Source organism: Trachymyrmex cornetzi, unplaced genomic scaffold (assembly GCF_001594075.2).
Source record: "Trachymyrmex cornetzi isolate Tcor2-1 unplaced genomic scaffold, Tcor1.1 scaffold5, whole genome shotgun sequence".
In the NCBI taxonomy this organism is placed as follows: Eukaryota; Metazoa; Arthropoda; class Insecta; order Hymenoptera; family Formicidae; genus Trachymyrmex; species Trachymyrmex cornetzi.
The window spans coordinates 1,641,213-1,662,341 of NW_017299806.1; the positions used below are offsets into that span (position 1 = coordinate 1,641,213).

General features: G+C 35.0%; 2 protein-coding genes across 2 annotated transcripts; both read left to right on the forward strand.

Annotated features, from left to right (window-relative positions):
* Nucleotides 1-5,413: 5,413 nt before the first annotated feature.
* On the forward strand, nt 5,414-6,747 carry LOC108765549 (zinc finger protein 525-like). The gene is made up of 5 exons (XM_018514312.1): nt 5,414-5,423; nt 5,489-5,745; nt 5,933-6,097; nt 6,198-6,338; nt 6,715-6,747. Exons 1-5 carry the CDS (start codon nt 5,414-5,416, stop codon nt 6,745-6,747), a joined length of 606 nt encoding a protein of 201 aa, XP_018369814.1.
* A 4,263-nt stretch (nt 6,748-11,010) lies between these two features.
* On the forward strand, nt 11,011-18,279 carry LOC108765550 (zinc finger protein 614-like). The gene is made up of 5 exons (XM_018514313.1): nt 11,011-11,135; nt 13,078-13,270; nt 17,684-17,809; nt 17,914-18,054; nt 18,199-18,279. The coding sequence occupies exons 1-5, from the start codon at nt 11,011-11,013 to the stop codon at nt 18,277-18,279; spliced, it is 666 nt and encodes a 221-aa protein (XP_018369815.1).
* The last annotated feature ends 2,850 nt before the right edge of the window (nt 18,280-21,129 follow it).

Genomic DNA, 21,129 nt, shown 5'->3' on the forward strand with positions numbered 1-21,129 from the left:
TTAATTTAATAAAATTTTTTCTCTCTCTTAGAACAGATACAATTTAAACACATATTACTCTAATGCGTATAATGTCAATTTTTTTCAGGTTAACGTTCTATAAAATTTTCTTTTTTCCCCCATTTTTCAAAAATAGGTTCTAGAAATTGTAATTTTTCATTATTTTGTCGAATTTTTCAGGCAAAATAAACTGTAAAATACCATATCAAATTTTATAACCGAACATCGTGAAGGATGGATACTTTCACATCTTTCACAATTTACGAGAGCGCAAGCCGAGACGTCGTTCCATGTGGAATTAGCACATTATCTCGTCGGGGTACGACGCGTTTAACAACGAGAATTCCGGTCGTACATTTCGCCGCGGTTGTATTGTCACCTACGGCGCACATAATACACCCGGCTGACGCTAATGAATGCACCGTGGCGAGACTCGTAGCCGCGACTAAACGAGATCCCTCTCGTCCAACAGAACGCTCTGAATCCGTCGCTGGCACGCGATCGTTTTCGCGACGAGAGAAGGATACTTCCACGAGGCATTGAATTCCCAGCACGCGCGACCCGGACAAGACGAGCCGAGACGAATCGGTCGTCCCGATGCCCACGCTCTCGCCTGACATTCCGCCCGGGAATCGCGTGTCCTTGCATCGTCCTCGGCGCATTCTCGGGTCGTATCCCCGAGGCAGAGGAAAGTATCGGCGTTATACTGCCAATGATTCTCGTACCTTACGTGCCGATTGTCAGTTCCTCAATACACATAACACCAAGTACTGCGAGTACAACAAGCGAAATGAGGCGCGTAACGACATTCCAATCTAATATTACTGCGATACCGCGTTCAGCTTCATTTCTAAAGGTACTATAAATTTTCCATGTATCTTATAAACGTAATAGAGACATTTTTTTTAATTTATGCGGGAGAGATAGAAATAAATCTACGTTCTTAGATTTTGATTGCGACATTTAATATTAAATCGCGTACAGTTTTATTCCTTTCTCTCTCTCTCTCTCTCTCTCTCTCTCTCTCTCTCTCTCGATAAATTATTATTTATTGCTATAAATGTTTATTAAAAGTTACTTTCTTGTAAAATTCTTATTAAGGATGCACCGGATATCCGAAAAATATCCGGTATCCAGTACTATCCGGCATTTTTACTATCCAACCGGATAACCGGATATCACTATTATCCGGAGAGGTATCTGGTTAAAATTTGATATCATTAAATTGCTGATTTTTTCTTATACAAATATTCTAGAAATAAGTATGCATATTCATGATGCTATAATATCTTATACATTGTTGCAAAATTACAATCTTTTTCCCAATAGGCCTTTTTTTTTAGAAGACACTTTCTCGGAATTCTGTCGGATATCCGGAAAATGTCGGATATTTGACTCAAAGAAATTGCCTTTTCGGATATCCGGTATCCGGTAATTTTACGATCCGGTGCATCCCTAATTCTTATAAAATCTTATAAAATTCTAGCACGATAAAGAAATAACTACAAAACTGAAGCCTACTAGTGTCAAGAGTTTAAAAAAGGATAACAACAACCTGTTGAATCTCATCGTGCTTTCAATATTATGCTAGAAGAAGAAAAGAAACAAGGAAATCAACTACAATCTTGGTATACTTTTACCTACGATTATTATAGATTTCAATTCCATCAAGTTTTCAATTTCGCTTTATTTAAAGCTCATTAGTGCTACATAAACAATTAGTGTTGATTTTCAAACTCTGATTGTATTATAATACTTATTTTTTTGTACCATTATCCATTATTTTCCACTGTCGAGTCAAATATTGCGAAACTTGAAAATGATGGAGTATTCCCTTTTTTCAGATACGACTCTCAAACTCTTCAGGTGCATTTTTCAGTTGACTTTATTGTAATGTTTCTTAAATTCTTTTCGTATTTTTCATGGTCTAAATTTTTTCGGTCACGTATATTTTCAAGTTTATATATACACATAAAACCGTAAGAAAATATAATTTTTTAATAACATAAGTTGGATTTGTCAAAATCAACCGTCATCTTTTAATTCATTTTACTGCTAAATTAGTGTATTTTATCGTTAGTGATACTGGATATGTATTATAATATTGAACGTTTTTTTTATTTTTTTCTAATTTACGTAAATAAAATATATTAACCCTCGAACGGTACACATGGGTCTTTCGTATCCATGCTATTTCTAATAGTTCTTATTTGTCATATACCTGGGTCCCTATTCTGTAACTCTCTTCACACGCCTATCGACAGGGCTGCGTTAAGAATCGTCGTCCAGATGCATCCAGATGTCGTTTTATTCTTATTGTTCACGAATGTTAAACAAAGATAAAAGAACATCTGGGTGCACTCAGATGATAATTCTGAACGCAGTTCTGTTGTCGATGTTGTTGCGCAGATATTTTATATGGTGAAAAAGCTGCGCAACGACACCGACAACTGTCGGTAGGTGTGTAAAACAGTTACAGAATAGAGGGGTCCTGGGGCCCTATTCTGTAACTGTCTTTACACGCCTACCGATAGTTGTCGGTGTTGTTGCGCAGATATTTTATATAGTAAAAAAGCTGCGCAACGACACCGACAAATGTCGCTAGGCGTGTAAAACAGTTACAGAATAGGGGCCCTGAGACCCTATTCTTGAAAAGTATCGCATACGAAAAACTAGAGAAATGCTATAGTATATGTAACGCATACTATAGTATTACCCTAACTTTTCGTATGCGATACTTTTCGAGAATAGGGCCCCTGTGCACGTAGCTCTATGCCCCCCCCTCCCCCGGGAAAAATCTTTGTGATGAGGGGAATGTAGGGGAACAACGGCGACAGGGAATCTCTATGTGTTGCCGACCAGAACAGTCGTAAGGTTGTATGAGGAATCGAGATACCCATATTTATAGTCGAAAAGTGGCCTTTTTCACAAGAGTAAGTGAATTTAGTTATTTTACTATTTTTGTATTGAGTAGGCTTATTTTATCGTGTCTACATTTTTTTCGTGGCGTAGCCGCCCCGAGCCAATAAACACTACTGTCTATACACCACACTGTCCACATGACAGATTTCCTAACCTCCATAGTCGTGAACTTTTACGCTTTATCTCGGTTCGCAAAGTAGAGCGACGCTTTTTTCTGCCGGATTCTTTCGTTTCGTGCAAAAACGCATTGATTGAGTATATTTTTATCGAAATTACTGTCCACACGACAGATTTCCTAACTTTATTTTTGCTTTTATGGTAAAGATAACATGGTACGTACTACATTAAAAATATGACATATTTAGATGCCCAAATAATTACACTCTTTTTGCATCTGGCTTGTGTAATATTTTTTTTGTAAATTATGATATCTGTACAAAAACATCCTGCAATGATTTTTTTTATACATATATAGCAAAGTTACAACTTTTTTATCAAAACTGAATTATTATTTTTTTCTGGTGCAGAAAATAATTTTCATAATTTTTCTAAACATTTTTTCCAATGTTTGCATAGCAGATTAATTTAGTAGAGATCTTAAAGAATATGTGTGAATTTTTATAGAATTTTTCGAGCACTTTAAGAGCCTTAAAATCGAGTCAGACACGAATGATCCATGTGTACCGTCTAAAGGTACCTACCAAAATTAAGTTTGTTGTTCGAGGGTTAAGTAAAATGTTAGATTGAAAACGCGATAAAATAGTTAAACATAATTTAAACTAACAGAAAGTACGACTAAGAACATGTAAATAAAAAACCGTCATCAATGTTGAAAGCAACATCTTTTATAAATGACCAATAAGTATGAAAAAAGAAACATTAAAAATAAACCGCATAATTCTTTGTCATTTTAAAAGCGACTTAGTGTAACTTTGCCAACTGAGCAAAATTTTTTTCGTTGTAGGTAGTAGCAGATCATTTAGCATGTTGAAACAATAATAATATATTTGGAGGCACTGGTAGTGTCTGAGCGCTAAGCTACGCGCAGCGACACTGCCGTTACGGCTACTTTACGCGAACCGGAGAGTTGCGTCAGGTCGAGGTTATCGGAAAGTTAATAAGGGCTGAACCGTTCACTTAAACCTCAATACTTACTTCACTACACACGATGAATCTCGATCGTGTACCAGATTAACTTTCATTATTTTTATATTCTAGTAAGGAATTTCTCTTGCAAGAATATATATAAATACGTATAAACATACATAAACATGTATAAATATTCCTAAATATACATCTTGAAAAAAATTTCTTTTCCGAAAACTGGTTTTCGGAACGCGCAAAAATTCTGACAGAGCAGACCATCATCTCTGAACGCCTATAGTCAGCAGTTATGATAGGTTACGATAACTGTCAAAGTGATGCAGAATTGTCTTGTACACGGTGAAATAAAAAAAATGTATTTGTGCGCAGCGGAAAATTCGTAAGATACCCTTCGAATACCATAAAATATATCGTGGTAAATAATAATAAAGTAAACGCTAAATTTGTTTCATAAATTTATTTATATTTTCAAAAATAACATGTTTATTATTATTAAAAATTCAAAAATTAAAAGTAATAATATAACATAATATTATTCTAGCGAGTCTGTGATATCAAGGCAAGTGGAAGAACACTTTACTATAAAATAATATACAAATAAAATAATAAAAATATAATAATATAATAAATTACATTATAATAACATAATTACGTATATGATTATATTAGTATATTAGTGTTGCTCAGATGCCGACAGGAAGCAGATAAAGTGACAATACATTATCAATACATTATCAATTTTCAATACATTATCGTGGAGAAGCCATTCGAAATGTTTTTGGATGGCATTTTTCATATAATTACCACCACCTCGCCATCACTATATCTACTTCCTGTCGGCATCTGAGCAACATTAATATACTAATATAATCATATACGTAATTATGTAATGAATTAAAAGATGATGGTTGATTTTGACAAATCTAACTTACTTCAGTTGGTTTACCTCTTATTGCATTGTTGTCTTATTCTGATTTTGTTACAGGTAGGCTTTGTAACAAAACAATTATGCTGACGCTTAACCATTTGCAAGCTAGTATTGTCTATTGTATTTATGTTTATGTTAACAATAGACTATTGTATCATATTTTATATCTATTACTCTATTAACATATAATCTTTTTCATAAAGCTTTGCAATAAACTAAATTAAATTAAATTAAATTAAAAATTGAATTATGTTTTCTTACGATTTTAGGTGGGTAAACTTGAAAATATACATGACCGAAAAAATTTAGACCGTGAGAAATATGAAGAAAATTTAAGGAACATTACAATAAAGTCAACTAACAAAATACACTTGAAGAATTTGAGAGTCCTATCTGAAAAATAGGGGAATACTCTATCAATATCAAGTTCCGTGATATTTGAATCAACAATTGAAAATAATGGATAAAGGTACAAAAATATATATATTCCAACAGTGTGGTAAGATTTATGTAGTTCATGATTAATATTTTTAGAGTTTTGGATATCTTTGTATTATTTCAACAGTTCCGTCTTATATTACCATTTCCACATTTGTTTTTTAACAGCCATCTTCAATAATATTAAAGATGAGCACATTCCCTCCTTACAAGCTTTGAAACGACATAATAGTGAGGTACATACTGAAGATAAACCCTACAAATGCGAAACGTGTGGTAAAACGTTTCGGTGTAAAAAATATTTACGCGATCATATGAGTATTCATAGAGGTGAAAAACCTTGTCTATGCGAGGTTTGTGGAAAATTATATTCGTGAGTAACAAAAATTATAGGAATTATTGAATAATCTATTTACTTAAAAATTAATAGTTAACAAATGATAAATACTTCGCAGTCATATACGGAGTCTACACAAACACAAGAAAGAATTGCATTTCGATATAAGTGACGATTATTACAATTGTAACGATTGTTTGAAGGGTTTCGATAATGAACAGGATTTGAATAATCATTTAGTCACGAAGCATTCTGACATCGATGGAAGATCGCATAAATGTGAGACATGTCCAGCTAGATTTAAAAGTTTAAGCGAACTTAAACAGCATATAAAAATACATACAGGCAAGAAACCACATGTTTGCGAGGTGTGTGCTACAAATTTATTGTTAGTACTTTTTCTAATTGTTTCTCATTTGATTGTGTTTATTTTTACATTTCTGTAATTATAAATGTGCTGTGTTTTAGATTTGCGGCAAAGCGTTTACTATTAAAAGTAACCTAAGCAAACACAGCAATATACATACCGGCAAAAAGCCGCATGAATGTTCGATATGTAACAAGCGCTTCACGCAAAAAATAGGACTTAAAAGACACATGAAAACTAAGGTCATTTATGATATAACATTTTAATTCATTAGCAGATTTATATTTGTCTTCCTATTTTTGTTATATATTCATGATTATACACGGAAAGAATTTTTTTTTTTAATTTACCCTGAAAATATGGTGATTATGGTACAATACAATGTTTTAAAGATTTTTACCATGCACTTCAGTAAAATTGATCAAACTTATTTTATACTTTATTGTAGTTTTATTAATGAATGAGAGAGATTTATATCAAAATTCTTCGATATACAATGTTGTCCCACGATTGTCATATTTTCAGGGTAAATTCTAAGAAAAAATTCTCTCCATGTATTATAATAGATTATTGTAATACACAATACATTTAATACATACAAAATTATTTATTTTTTAGGTTCACATGAGTGATATCGTAGTAAAGAACTAACCGCGACTGACATACAAGCGTAACAACGTCAGCTTCTAGTTCAATATGTATAGCAGCATTTTTTAAGAAATTCTGTTTTTAATTCACGAGTGTACTACTTTAAATCCAACAAAAACGTAAATAATTAAAGTTATTAAAAAAATTAATTTACTGGTCGGTTTTGTCTTCTGAACGCGTTGTGAACTTCGCACATCGGTGATACTGTGTCTGACAGTGTTCAATTATATTTCCTAGAAAAATTGCATCTATTGGAAAACTCCTATCTATGCAAATATTATATCTCGTAAAAAAATTACATTTTATCCTCAATTTCTTTCATCATCGGGGTTCGTCATTATTATTAAGAGTAGTCATAAATGTATTTAATCGACTATTCTGTTGTCATTAAAAATTTTTTAATTCTGATGATAGACTCATCATGATCAGCCAGCCAAAAAACCCTAGAAACTCACATGCATTTCAAACGATGTATTAAAATTAAAATCTCAACTATGTTGGATCCGCCAATTTGAATTTTTTTTTCTCAATCAAGATCAGTGAATTTAAAGAACTTTGAAAAACCAATTCTCATGCGTTTCGGACAAATTAATTAATGTACATGTTACATTTAATGAAAGTATCTAGGAAAGTTATAAATTTTAAGATTGTATTAAAATCTAGAGAAGGTGATGACGTATCACCAGTAAGTTCTCAAGGGATTGAAACTTGCAATGCGGGCGGAGCAAATTTTGGAGATAGTTCGCCAGTAGAAATATAAAACACAAATTTACTACCAAAAGCAGAAAAATCTCTCCAACCCAAATCCCTGATTTTTCCCACTTAACACGTCTCATCAGAGGACCACCTTCCGAAACTCTCTATATAAACCGTGACACTACGAGACTCGCTCTCATTATTTCTGATCTTACTCAGTGTCCGGTCCTGTTTTCTCGAGCAGTTTGTCATTTTCAGTTATAGTCCATTTTTCGGTCAAATAACATACATAGAACAGTTCAGTGTATAATAGAAGAACCAACACCTCACTGACCGTCTTCAGAACACAGTATCATTTTAAGATTGGATGTACGTGTTGACTATTATTTTTGTATGTATGACTATCACTTATGTATCTACCATTGTAAATCAACAAACAAGATCTATATTAAAGCAATTGATATTAGAGCATTAGTAATTTGTTCTTGTCTCAATTATTGAATCATCGCCATAATATTCCAAGAGTTCTGCGTAAAAACATCTTGCTTTAAATAAAGATTGACGTACTATTCCTGAGAGGAAGAATCCCGTTTGCTTACAAACTATTATTCAAGATCTGTGACATTAAATTCTTCTTGATTGGAAATTCTTGAAATTCAACATTTTCGGATTACATTTAAACTCAATGATATCAAGAACCTCTTAAAATTAAGTTTCACGATATATGTATAATCAGATTATTATTTTAATTTAAATTTTAGAATTCTGAAACTAAAATCGAATTCGGCGATCCCGAAAATCTTTAGAAAACAAGATTTTCTTTATCTTACATCGTTAGAAAATTCCGGTCCTCGAAGAGTTAAGTGTCTTAAATATTCTAAAAATATTTTGACATAACACGATGACGTGTTCGGAAATGATCGATGCTGTCTCGGCGCAATTAACCATTACCGAGAAGATGGCACAATCATTCACGACGATACGACACCGCTGACTAGAGCATCATTAAACAAATCGCCTTCACCCAGCGCGCGATGTTTGCATACGCAACTAGACAAATCGCCGGTCGAACGGAATGAAACATGGCGGTGAAGAGACGAGACGGCAGCTACCGCGCCGAGTGATCCCCCAACGATAACGAATGAATCGATTTGCGTGGCTCGTTAACAATACACGCATAAGGAACGCTAATGCGCCACTTTGTTTCAGACCTCGACCTCGCCGCAGCAAACTTGTACCCGAAAAGACTAAAAAGACGTACGGGTCATGTATCGTTGGGTCCCGTGTCTACCTCACGTTCGAGAACTCTCCCTCTGGCATAACTATATCCTCGTCGAAAATACCGCGACAAGGACGATCGTCTTGGCTGCATGGCGCTCGCAAAGTTAGTCGATTAAACTGATCCTGTAATGACTTACATACCATTTCCAACACACTAGCAATTGTGGCTCGTCGTTTACACAACGTGTCATTTTTCTTGCCATCGAGATTGCATTACGTTTATAAAGCAATCTCTTCACGCGCGGGTGCGTAAAATTATTGCATTCAGCGAACACAACGCCTGAGTGAGCGCTCAGTAATTGTTGCCTGTGATTGGAGTAAATCTTTTGATCCACGATAAATCTAGATCTAGAAGAGTATATATACGAACAGCAGCAAGTACTTACTTAACCATTGTATTTATCGAACGCGCTTATTGTATTTTAATCGGAGTAACGACAGAAGTTCTTTCCAGCATAAATTTAATAGTCTAAACATTTTTTTTTAAGAGTGTGATTTAGTTTTGTGAGGATTTTTTTAAACTGATTTATTTAAATAACATATCGTGTAAACGTTTAATAACTGTCGTACGATCAACATTTAACTCTCTGGCAAGTTCTGAAGTGAATTGTGCTGGATCTTTGTCCAATAACGCTTGCAAATCTGCATTTTCCAGCTTTTGTCGTTACATTGAAATTATCACACTTGAACCGACAGAATCAACATTCATTTCACATGTCTTAATTGATAGAGTAACATCACCATAAATTTCTATTAGAATTCTATGACTGTCAACTGTCGTTTTCTTCTGATTAAAAAACAAAAGCAACGTGTGTCGAAAATGTTCTTTAGGAAGTTCCATTTTTTAAATGATATAAACACGATGTTTACTATTGTTAATAAACGTCTAAATATCATGGAGTAATATTAAAGCATTAGGAAATAATAGCTGTGATTGGAGTGTCTTCGACAACACCGATAGTGCCATTTCTTGCAAAATCTTCAAAACTAAATCACACTCCTAATAAGCATATTTTCGTCTTTTTTTTCTAGGACGTTTTCAATTCAAAATTATTTAAGTATAATCTACTTGCTGCACTCTGCGATTTAATACATCATGAATTTTAAACAAGAACATCACTGTAATTACTGCATCGCTGAAGATGGCTCGAATGGAGCTGAAACGTTCGATCGATTTATAATGTAAAAATGGAAATATATTATTGTTAAGATCAAACACACCAATTACTGCGCTATATTATTGCTCTCAATCGCCCGAATATTTCTAATTAATGTTTGTTTATTTAAGTATATTACAAGCGCAAAGCCTCCGAAGATTCCATAGAATAGGCAAGAATCATCCGGGAAATCGGGATCTGTTGACGGCACGATGAAGATGAGTTATGGCGACCGTCGCCTCCGGGTCTCGCGGGGCCCCCGGGCCTCTCCACCACTGTCGTTCCGTGAGATCTTACAAATGCTCGCGTGCACGTACGCCGTAATGGCAACGTCGTTAACTCTTTATACGTTTGTCAGCCCTGTTTGAGTAATATCATTGTCGACCGATACCAGGCCGCGCCGCTGCTGCCGCCGCCACTTCCCACCAAGAAGGACCACGTTGACCGAATTGGTCGTACATTCTCGGAGAAATAAGAAGATTCGCGCGAAATATTACGACTCTTTGTGTTATTTATTGCAAGTAATATTGCAATCCGTCTCGCTTTTTTTCCTCTCTTAACCCACCGGAGCTGACGCCAAAATCCGTAACAGTTTCTGACACTGAGTCTGTAAGATCCATTAATTTATGTTAATTAAAAGGCATAAATTAATTTCGAGGAACCAAAATGATATAACTCGTATAAAAAAGATTGAATACCAAGTAATTTTATTTCTCTCCGTCTGAAATCATATTTTTATTCCTTCTGTCAGCCCAAGTTTTTTTTACTGTTCAAGGCTTTCGAAAAATGTGAAAAAATTCAGGTTTACTTTTTGACATTTCTATTACATTACCAAATAATTTTTTAACAAGATATTTTAAGAGGATGAATCGGATTCCGCCTTCCTTCATTTAGGAGTAAAATTTTACTTGTGCCAAAAAAAGAGACCCAGATAATTTTAATTTTAGTCCGTTTCGTTCTGACTGACTGAATTCTAATCTTCAATTGATAGTCCTCAATCTTCAATGCGTTTTGCGACACAGGTTTTAGTGTTAACTTCAGGTTTGTGTGTTGCGTGAGGTAGAGTTGGTGCACCTACCGTTGCCAAGCGTATCTTCTCCACATGACGTAGCGTGCCGTGAGCGTCTGTGAAATGGCATCTCTTCCGACGCGGCGACGCGGCGGCATTGGCGACGTGCCGTCGCGGATGCCGCCGGGTACTACCGCACTAGCATTACTCGACGAGAGTCCATATAAAGAACACGCGCAAGCGGGCAGGTAGAAGCCAGGAGCTGCGCGCGGCGTAGTTCTCGCAGAGACAGAGAAACGAAGACGGAGGATCGGACGGACGTGGACGCGAACATAAAATGCGTACACGACGAGACTCATGTGTGCGTGTACTTAGCATAAGTCTCGCACCCGAGGCACTCTCTCATCGTATTTCATGCCGACTATGCTTATACGCTCGCGTCGCTCGCCGCGTATAACCGCCTATTCCTTCTTCTTCTTCTTTCTCTTCGTCGTCGTCATCGTCGTCGTCGTCGTCATCGTCGTCGTTAACCGCGAGCTACGTCTCGGGTGCGAGGATAGAAATCGCTCCTGGTAACCGAACGCGATCCCGCAACAACGCGTAACGATGTTACTTCTGAAAGGGATCGGATTTGGTTCGTCGAACTGACCGCAAAAGGTATTACAAAGTTGTTTGTTGTGCGGTAAAGACATGTCTTCAGTTTAAAGAAGAAATAATCCGAGGGGGGATAACCATTAGCTGAAATATTGTCCCACAGATTACATAATTTCATTTGTTTCATACAACTTCACCTGATGACAAATAATTTTCTTTACTATATATGAAGTCATTTGGTAAAATAAATAATTTTATCTAATATTACACAATTATTTCTCGTAGTTGCTTATGTAATTATTGAACACCGGAATTTCATATGAATATTATAATGATTTCGGAAACTCTGTCCCACGATTACTTTAAGTGATTACTTCCTCGAAATAATCATCTACACTGTTAAATTTTATAGGGTCAAATGAACTTAATGTGAGTCGCCACTGCTTCTACTCAATAATATCTTTATTTTTTACTAAAACAATGATTATATTTGACACTATATACAGTATCAATTTAACATTATATAGTGTCAAATTTAATTATCATTTTAGTAAAACATAATATATTTAGTAGGAACAGTGGCGACTCACATTAGGTTAATTTGACCCTATAAAATTTAACAGTGTACGTGCATATATGCATGTTAACGCTTTCAAAATCTTTATACTTATTATTTACCGAATATTGAAGGAGAATAAAATGATACATCATGCGCATCATGCGTGAAACGGAATGCACTCGAAGTGAAACATCACGCGTACAGTCATGCCAAGTGGAATACTTACGGTTGATTTATCGGACTCTCTCAATTATATTCTTTATGTTACATCTGCAAAGAATTGTATGGATAATTATATGGAAAATTAAATCCCGGTGAAATGAGTTACAGTTCTGATATAACGTAGCTTATAATGTGGTGAAAAGATTTTATAGACACAAGGTTCAGTAATGGATAATTTTTAAACAATGATATATCAAAGGTGTAAATCTCGTGCTCACCTTTAATAGCTCAGAAGCTTATTAAGCTTTGTGTTTATAATATCTTTTGTTCATCACATTATAGCTACATTATATATGTGAAAATTAACTAATTTAACCGAAACCCAATTTGCCATATAATTAATAGGATCTTTTGAATCATAATTATTAAATCAAACTTAGTATTCACATTAAAATAAAAATAAAAATAGTTTTATATTTGATTTAATATTCACACACGCGTTTTTTTTTTAATACGATTTATGTCACTTTGTCGTTCCTTGACATTAATTATATAGTAGATATTTTTTAGCCAACATAAATTAAATGGGTTTCACATATTCGTGTCATTAATTGTGTTTGATGTCCTCCAACTCCGGAGAGTTAAAAAACATAAATTTGTATTCAAAAACATATAATTATTTCCTGTAAGAATTACTTACATAAATTGAAATCGAATAGAGTATAAAATTTCTTCAAGTCGCTAAATCAACATGTTTAACTTCATCAATCTCGACAGAAATAGAGACACGTGGATAAAGGCTTATCAGCGACGCGAAGCAATCAGTAGGAACATTACGAGCGTTATAACGACACCCGGATTGCGTGGTGACGCAGATTTAACGAGCCGCTTACGATCGCCAGGTATTTGCGAATTATCAAGCGCGATAGAGACATCACGGGAACGACATCCTCTCGCGATATTATGGCGTCGACCGGAGGCTTCACGGAGGGTAACCGCGAGACTACTTGTGGCAGTGGTCACGCGAGTTCCGGAGATTGGCAGAATTTACCCAAACCCACGATAGACGTCAGTCGAAACGATCGTTTCTCTCGCTTTATAGGTTTCGCGATAGCGAAATAGTATAAGGCAACCGCGTGTTCGTACTAAAGTTAAAGATGCGATACTTCGAAACGAAGTATATCCGAATATTCTAACTGACAAGATGCAATAAACCCACCCGTGCGCATATACATAGATCAAGATTTAGTCCTCTTGAAACCCTAATATGGCACGTTTGTAAAGATTATTCAAAGATTAGGTGGTGGCAGAGTGATTTCTCGAATGTTACCTCGCGAAGATCGCCGTGACGTTTTAAATACTGAGAGCAGTTGGACGCGCGGATTAAAGCCTCGTGGTTAAAAGTTATTTACAACAGGAGGCTCGGCGTGTGCGCGGCTTAACGAGCCTTTGAAAAAATTTATGCGCGTCTTAAAACTTTCTTAATCAGGATTAATGCGGAAGAAAAAGAAGGACACGCTTGATAGGCCGCGGATACTTTGCACGAGCCTATCGCCAGAAACGACTTATAGTGCGTTGAGATTACAGATATCTAAGTATATAATTATAGATTACTAAACGCCTATTCTCTGTATATCGTAGATTTCCTTATCTACGTGTTGCCAATGTAAAAGTAATGCACGAAATAGATATACAAAAAGAATGATTTTGCCCAAGTATTTAGAAGTTCAGATTTACATTTGAAAATAAATTAGTAGGCCCACCAAAATAGTTTCGTAGGAATCTCAAGCATCAAGCAATGTCACAAAAAGTTTTGACTTTTTAGCAAACAGTTTAAACCTACATAATTATTTTGATAGTCCAACAAAATTATTTTCAGATCTATATCTAGTTAAATTTTAGATTCTTCCTAAATAAGAGGCAGATATCAGTAGTCAGTTGACTAGCCTCTATGTGATAAAAATATCTAGATAAAAATGTTTTTATATAAAGCCTTATAACAGAAAGGCTGGTTTATAATCTTAAGACAATGTCTTATAACTTAATTTTTATGTCTTTAATAACGCACAAGGACTGTCTTATGACGTTATGACATATGTCTTAAAGGTATATAATCTCGTATTTATACATCTTTAAGGCATGAGTCATAAGACAGTTCTTGTGCGTTACTAAAAATAAGACGTAAGTCAAAAAACACTGTCTCAAGATTATAAGTCAGCCTTCTTTCTGCTAAGGTTCGGTTGTACCAACGTTACTTTTACTTTAAGCAAGACTTAAAACTCTCTGTCTCGTTTTAGAGCGAAAAAGAGATACACAGAGACAGAGTTTTAAGCCTCTTAAAATCAAACTTAAAATCAAAGTAACGTTGGTGCAATAAAGGGTTTAAAACTATTAGAATATGTTATTCTGCGCAAGCGTGAGCCTTATTCTGCACATCTCGTACATACTCTTTAGTAATAATTAAAAGAACGCAGTTTGGAATCTAGTGTATTATATAGATGTCTATGATTGGGATACGCTTCGCATTCAAAGCACCTTGTATGTATGCCGTAATAATCTAAATTAAGTCCACAAGACTTTTTCCACGGCACGAGTTCTCACAAGTCCTTTCCAAGCCGTTCACCGTTATCGAGGGGATAATAATGTCCTCCCGCGGCGCGAGACGAGGAAGAAGACATGAAAAGACTCGGAGGAATACACGTGTACCCTCTCGACGTCTTCCTCGAACAGGCGCGGTCCTTGAGACTTTACGCCCAGCTATTTCACGGAGGATGTGATGCAAACGCGATGCGAACTAACCGCGTGGTTAGCGAAGATTTCGGGAGATACGCTTTGACGCTCCCTTTGCTACAGACTGGGCCGCGAGAGTGCAAAGATAACGCGGTTGATAAGCGTTATCTTACATGCAGCATCTCGCGTGTTACAAAGCGATTCTAATTTTCTTTCTAAAGAAAGACTGTCTAGAATTGTTTTTATTTTCGAGAATGGTTTTATTTACTTTATATTCTTGTGTTGACTCTGTAGATCTTAAGCCGACAGATTTTCCATATAACATAAATTGTTCCAGCAATATTGCAGCAATGTTGCTGCAAATTTCTGTTCTGTATGGATACTAAATATCACTATACAAAATGGATCGTATTGAATGAATTGATTCATAAATTCATATATTTATGGATTTATAGATCTATCAATCATTATATTTATGGGTCCCATGAATTCATAAGTTTACGGATTGATGATTTAATAAATCCATAAAATCATACGTCTATAAGTTGCGAGATCCATCACAGTGTACGTAACCATAAATTTATAGATCCGTAAATCTAGTGATAGTTGCTTCATCCATATATTACACGAACTATGATTTCATTGATACATGAATTTGTGCGAATTAAATTCCTACAGAGTTTCCTAATCCCTACCTACATCAATAGATTGCTAATTCTCGATAACGCATAAGCACAAAAAAATTTTGCATCTAAAAATTAAAGTATGTATTTAAGAAGCTAGATATAATCTCTTTCCTTGGTAAAATTTACTTTAGAAAACTTTAAAAAATACTTAAAACTTATTGTAGAGAAAACCTAAAAAATATGAAAGGTATTTTAAACTTTTCTTTAAAGTAACTTTAAAACTTACTTAAGAAAAAAACTGAAAGGGATTGAAGAAAATGAAACAAACTAAAGAAACTTATAAATTAGAAAATTACATTAACAATTGTGAACTTTTTTTTTCATGATTGAAAAAAATATGAAAATTTGTATCAAGGCAAACCTCTTTTATTTATAAGAAAATTTGCCATTAAAAAATTATTTGGTTACAAAGGTGCTTTTTGTGACGTCAGATTAGTTTCAGCGTTGACGCTCAGAAGTTCAGACTTTCCAACTTCTAAGCGTCGCGCGCGAAAGAACTGTTTTTTTAAGAGCAGCGAAATAGATTCATTAGCTGTACATACTTAGTAAATTAATCAATTATAGTTAATCAATAGTTAATCACAATTGAGAATTTGCTTAAATCGATTAAATGTTTACTAGTGAATGACGTTTAGCATATCTCTAAGAAGTGATCCTCTATGTTTGAAGCCCTTGCCACACACCACACATTTAAACAGCTTTTTATCGCTATGTACAAAACTGTGTCTGGCTTTGAGTTGTTTGGTACGAAAGGTTTTACCGCAAACCTAAAATACAATACATTTATAATTATAGAAATGTAAAAAGAAGAACAATCGTATGATAAATAATTGGAAAAAATACTAGCGATAATTTTGTAGCACATACTTCGCAAACGTATGGTTTCTTGCCTGCATCTATCTTTATGTCTTGTTTCAAGATCATAAGATGGGCAAATATAGATGGATATTGGTGCAAATTTGTGAGCACGAGTGTGGCGTAGTGGCAGCACGAGACTGCTATGCCAGAGGTCTCCCGGGTTCGATCCCAGGCAGATTCGAGAATTTTTCACGCGCTCGTAACTCCTCTTCGGTGGTCTGGCAAACCACCAAGAGTATCTATTGCCAAGAAAACCTCTCAAAAACTGCCGTTCGAAACCGGCGTTTAAAAGAAAAAAATATCCGCCAACTTTATAAAAAAGATATCGAAAATTACATTCCTTTTAATAAAAAACGGATACGAAATAAATGCAATCAGCCAAACATTTCATGCTCGTACATACTCACACACTCATGTGTATTGTTAGTCCACCTTATTTTCTTTCTTAAATCTCTTCATTATTTTTCTTTTTATTCGGTATTATTTGATGATCATCTTATTATATTTTGAGGTCTAGCAGCTCGCCAAGTTTTTTTTACATAAAAAATTTTGTTATTTTAATAAAATTTTCTCATTTTGTGATACTTCGTCTTTAATTCTTTGAGGTTAAATGTTGTATTCCATTGCAAATATAAAAGACTCTCGAATAGAAAGATAAAGGTACGTGTCACTTTGTCTCGTTAATTAAATGTTACATGTTGCAATAAAATAAATGTTCTTTTTGTAATTTACAAAATACAATAGTATATGTTATATGTTGCAAGAAAATATATATTCTTTTTGTAATTGGCGCAATTTAAAGATTTTATTTCATTTTTTTTTAATGCATGCATATGTACTACTGAGAAGTAATTTATAATAAAAAATTAACAATATTACCACTTGAATTATATTATTTATGTAACGGTTTTATGTAAAAAAAAGGTAATTTTGTTAATTGTATTTATGTTGTCATTTGATAACTCATATAGGTGAAAAACCTTATCAATGCGACTTTTGTGAAAAAGTATTTACGTGAGTAACAAAAATTATAGGAATTATTAAATAATCTTTTTACTTAAATTAATGGTTAACAAATGATAAATACTTTGCAGTCGGATAGCGAGTCTACACAGACACAAGAAAGAAACGCATTTTAATGTAAGTAATGATTGTGACGATTATGAGAAAGGTTTCGATAATGAACAGGATTTGATTAATCATTTAGCCACGAAGCATTCTGACATCAATGAAAGATCGTATAAATGTGAAACATCCAGCTATATTTAAACGTTTAGACGACCTTAAACGGCATACAAAAATACATGCAAGCGAGAAACCACATGTTTGCGAGGTATGTGCTACAAATTTATTGTTAGTACTTTTTCTAATTATTTCTCATTTGATTGTGTTTATATATTTTTACATTTCTGTAATTATAAATCTGCTATATTTTAGATTTGCGGCAAAGCCTTCAGTACGAAATATTACAAAGATAGTCATTGTTTGATACATAGCGATAAAAAGCCTTATGATTGTTCGATGTGTGGCAAGAATTACACCACAAGATCATCACTTCTTGTACACATGAAAAATAAGGTCATTCATGGTATAACATTTTAATTCATTAGCAGTTTCACATTTGTCTTTCTATTTTTGTTATGTATTCATAATATTATATTATAATAGATTATTGTAATATACCACAACACATGTGATAAATAAAAATTATTTATTTTTTAGGGTCACACAAGTAGCACCACCTGTATAATAAGTCAAGAACAAACTGTAACTGACAACGAAATAGGTCAAGTACAATTATGACTACTTCTAACAATAATGACGAACTGATGAAACAAGTGCAGAATAAAAATGTTACTTTTGTATGAGATGATATATGTATATGTATATCGGAGTTTTCCAGAAGGTACAATTTTTTTCGGAGATACACTATCGGACACAGGAGCACCTTCGTATAAAGTTGACAATGCGTTCAGAGGACAAAATCGTCCAGTAAATCTTCACTGCTTAATCCCTTTAATAATTCTACGTTCTAGTTGGGTTTAAGGTAGTATACTCGCAAACAGAAAACAGAATTTCTTGAAATTGATGCTATACATATTGAACTAGAAGCTAACGTTAATTGAATAATTAATCCATGTTACATAATTATTTCGATGATCTAACAAAATTACTTTCAAATCTAGCAAAACTTTTAAAAATCAACAAAACCATCCTTTCGAAGTACGATTATAAAAAATGACAATAAAATAAAAAGAAAAATTACTTTACAATATAACGCTTACAGTGATTAGATATATAAATCACATGTTATGATACAATTGGATATTGAATTGAATAGAGACTCGTACGAGTTGTGCTCCAGTAAGACAAATCGGCACAAAAGCATTCGCCACGCCATCCCGCTGCCCAGCCTTCGGAGCACATGAATCATTTATCAGTCTCGATCTTCGATCCGAACCGAAATTGTCCGCTTGACGATTCAATCTACATCCACTTAGCCGCTAAACGTCTGCGCCCTTATCGGGCCGCGCAGGACGGCGACAGTCATACGGTGTGTCTTATCGCAGCTGGATCCTCATTTTACGAGTCACGGCAATCGTAAATACGACGAAGAAACACGCGCTCAATCGGCGGAAAGCCACACGACGCGTATCGTGAAAGAACCGTTCAATCAAGCGTGCATCCAATTCAATTCACAGAACGAGAATTCGCCACAAAGGAGACGATTTTATCTCAATAAAGATATATACCTGACTTTTACGCGAACCGGACTGTTAATACGGTAAATTTGAACCGTCAGGTAGGATAGGCTTGAATAATAGTGATTATTTATAAATAAAAATACGATAACTGTCTGTGTATATCGTAAAGTATATATCTCATTCCTAAGATTTTTAATATATCGCATTATCGATCCTAGTACATATTTACAGACATAACCAATCAATTTTGTGTCTTCTAGATGCGACTGAATCGAAACCAGATATCTGATTAGTCAAAGAAACCGCTGTTAATTTGTACGAGCTACACCTGCTACAGAGCCGTATCATTCTTGCGTTATGGTTATATTTTGCCGCAATCAGTTTCATCCGAGTCCGCGATATGCGAAATACGGCGGAAATAATGATTTCGCATTCATGATCAGCGTCGATGGCCGATTTCAGATCTCGATGGTTCCGCGTTCGTCGTGTAAGGCTGATGTCACATTACGTCGCATGAACCGTTCAATGTGACATCAGCCTAAGACTCGTTTCTCTGCCTCCGCGGTGGTACGGTAACCTTTAAACCGAGAAAACGAGCGTCTTCAGGCACGAACACCGCCGTTGCCGGCTGACGGAAATGAAATACGGGTGAGAGACGAAGGCACGAACTTAATTTAGGTTGTTACGGTCGAGCCCGCCGTACTCACGCTCGCCAAAAGCGCACTGGCTGGTCCCAGGCGATAAGTCATTCCGACGATAAGCCGTCCCGTGTGGCGGCGGGACGCAAAACGACGGAGGTGCAGTTGTCCGCAGACAAGTCCGAATTAAGGTTTCAGAAGAAAAATGCACGGGTACGCGACCGTTACCGCCGGAAGGAAAAAAATTTCGCGGCGGAGAGCACGGAATTTCAGTTTTATGGCGGACCGTGTTGTAAAGGATTTTGTCCCGAAGACATCATTGCTGTAAAGCTAATTCAAATGTTTTTAAACAGCACTCGAAATGTATTTCGATTGAAATAGTGGCAAATAAATTATTAAAATATTTTTCACGGCGCATTATCTTTAAATAATTAGGCTCTGCTGAAATAAATCAACAAATAAAAAGTGCCGAGCACTAGATATACCGAATTTGTTATACTGATTTATTGTACTGAAGACGACCCTAACCGAACGGTTGAAACGTTTATATTTCTTATAATGCCATATTTAATAAATTTAATATACACCTCACTATTTAGTGTTTGGCTCTTGTAAGTAATTTTTATTCGTTAGTTTTTCTTTTAATTAGGTGAGAGCTTTAAAAATACGCAAGTTAAATAAAAGCAGTGTTCAGAACACCCTAAAAAATTTTTAACTAACATATTATGTTACAGTTAAATTTACATTAGTTTTAATTGTGAGACAGAGGAGTTTAGAAATAATGAATTTTAAAATCTACTTCCGAGCATTTAATAATATCTTTTTCTTTTTTTTTTGTAGTCATCCCACCCTACCATATAAACGTTAAGTATTAAAATAAAAAACTGTTACCACTACTTGGCAAAAATGTAAGGAATTTAAAGAACTTTGAAAAAGATGCAAAATTGCAGAGCAACTTCTGTAATTTAACAGAATAATTCAATTTTGCAAGATAAAAATTAACCATCTTTTCGAAACAAATGATTTTTTGCGTACCAGATTGCCATCACGTCATCTTTACGTTCATCGCGTTTCAATCTTGACGGAAGTAATGAAACTTCGGCGAAGATACTTTATAAGGAACCGGAGGGCCGGTCCGAAGGTGTGGTCCCTGACAGACAGCCAAGCGTTGGTCTTAAATCCAAAGCCAAGCGGTGAACAGAGTCCAGATCCTTCACATCCTGCGAACCACTTAGTCAACGAAAGAACGTGCTGCCGCGGGAAGATTTTTATCTGGTGTTTGCGGGAACGCGTCGCTCGTTAAACCTCTG

Bases quoted from the DNA above. Each gene is read 5' to 3' on its own strand.
- LOC108765550 (XM_018514313.1), top strand. From the start codon at position 11,011: ATGGCATCTCTTCCGACGCGGCGACGCGGCGGCATTGGCGACGTGCCG. The intron at 11,136-13,077 runs GTAGAAGCCAGG...GTGGTGACGCAG, and splicing joins GAACACGCGCAAGCGGGCAG to ATTTAACGAGCCGCTTACGA. The intron at 13,271-17,683 runs GTCAGTCGAAAC...TTAATCATTTAG, and splicing joins TACCCAAACCCACGATAGAC to CCACGAAGCATTCTGACATC.
- LOC108765549 (XM_018514312.1), top strand. The intron at 5,746-5,932 runs GTTTGTGGAAAA...GATTGTTTGAAG, and splicing joins AAAAACCTTGTCTATGCGAG to GGTTTCGATAATGAACAGGA. The intron at 6,098-6,197 runs GTGTGTGCTACA...GCTGTGTTTTAG, and splicing joins AGAAACCACATGTTTGCGAG to ATTTGCGGCAAAGCGTTTAC.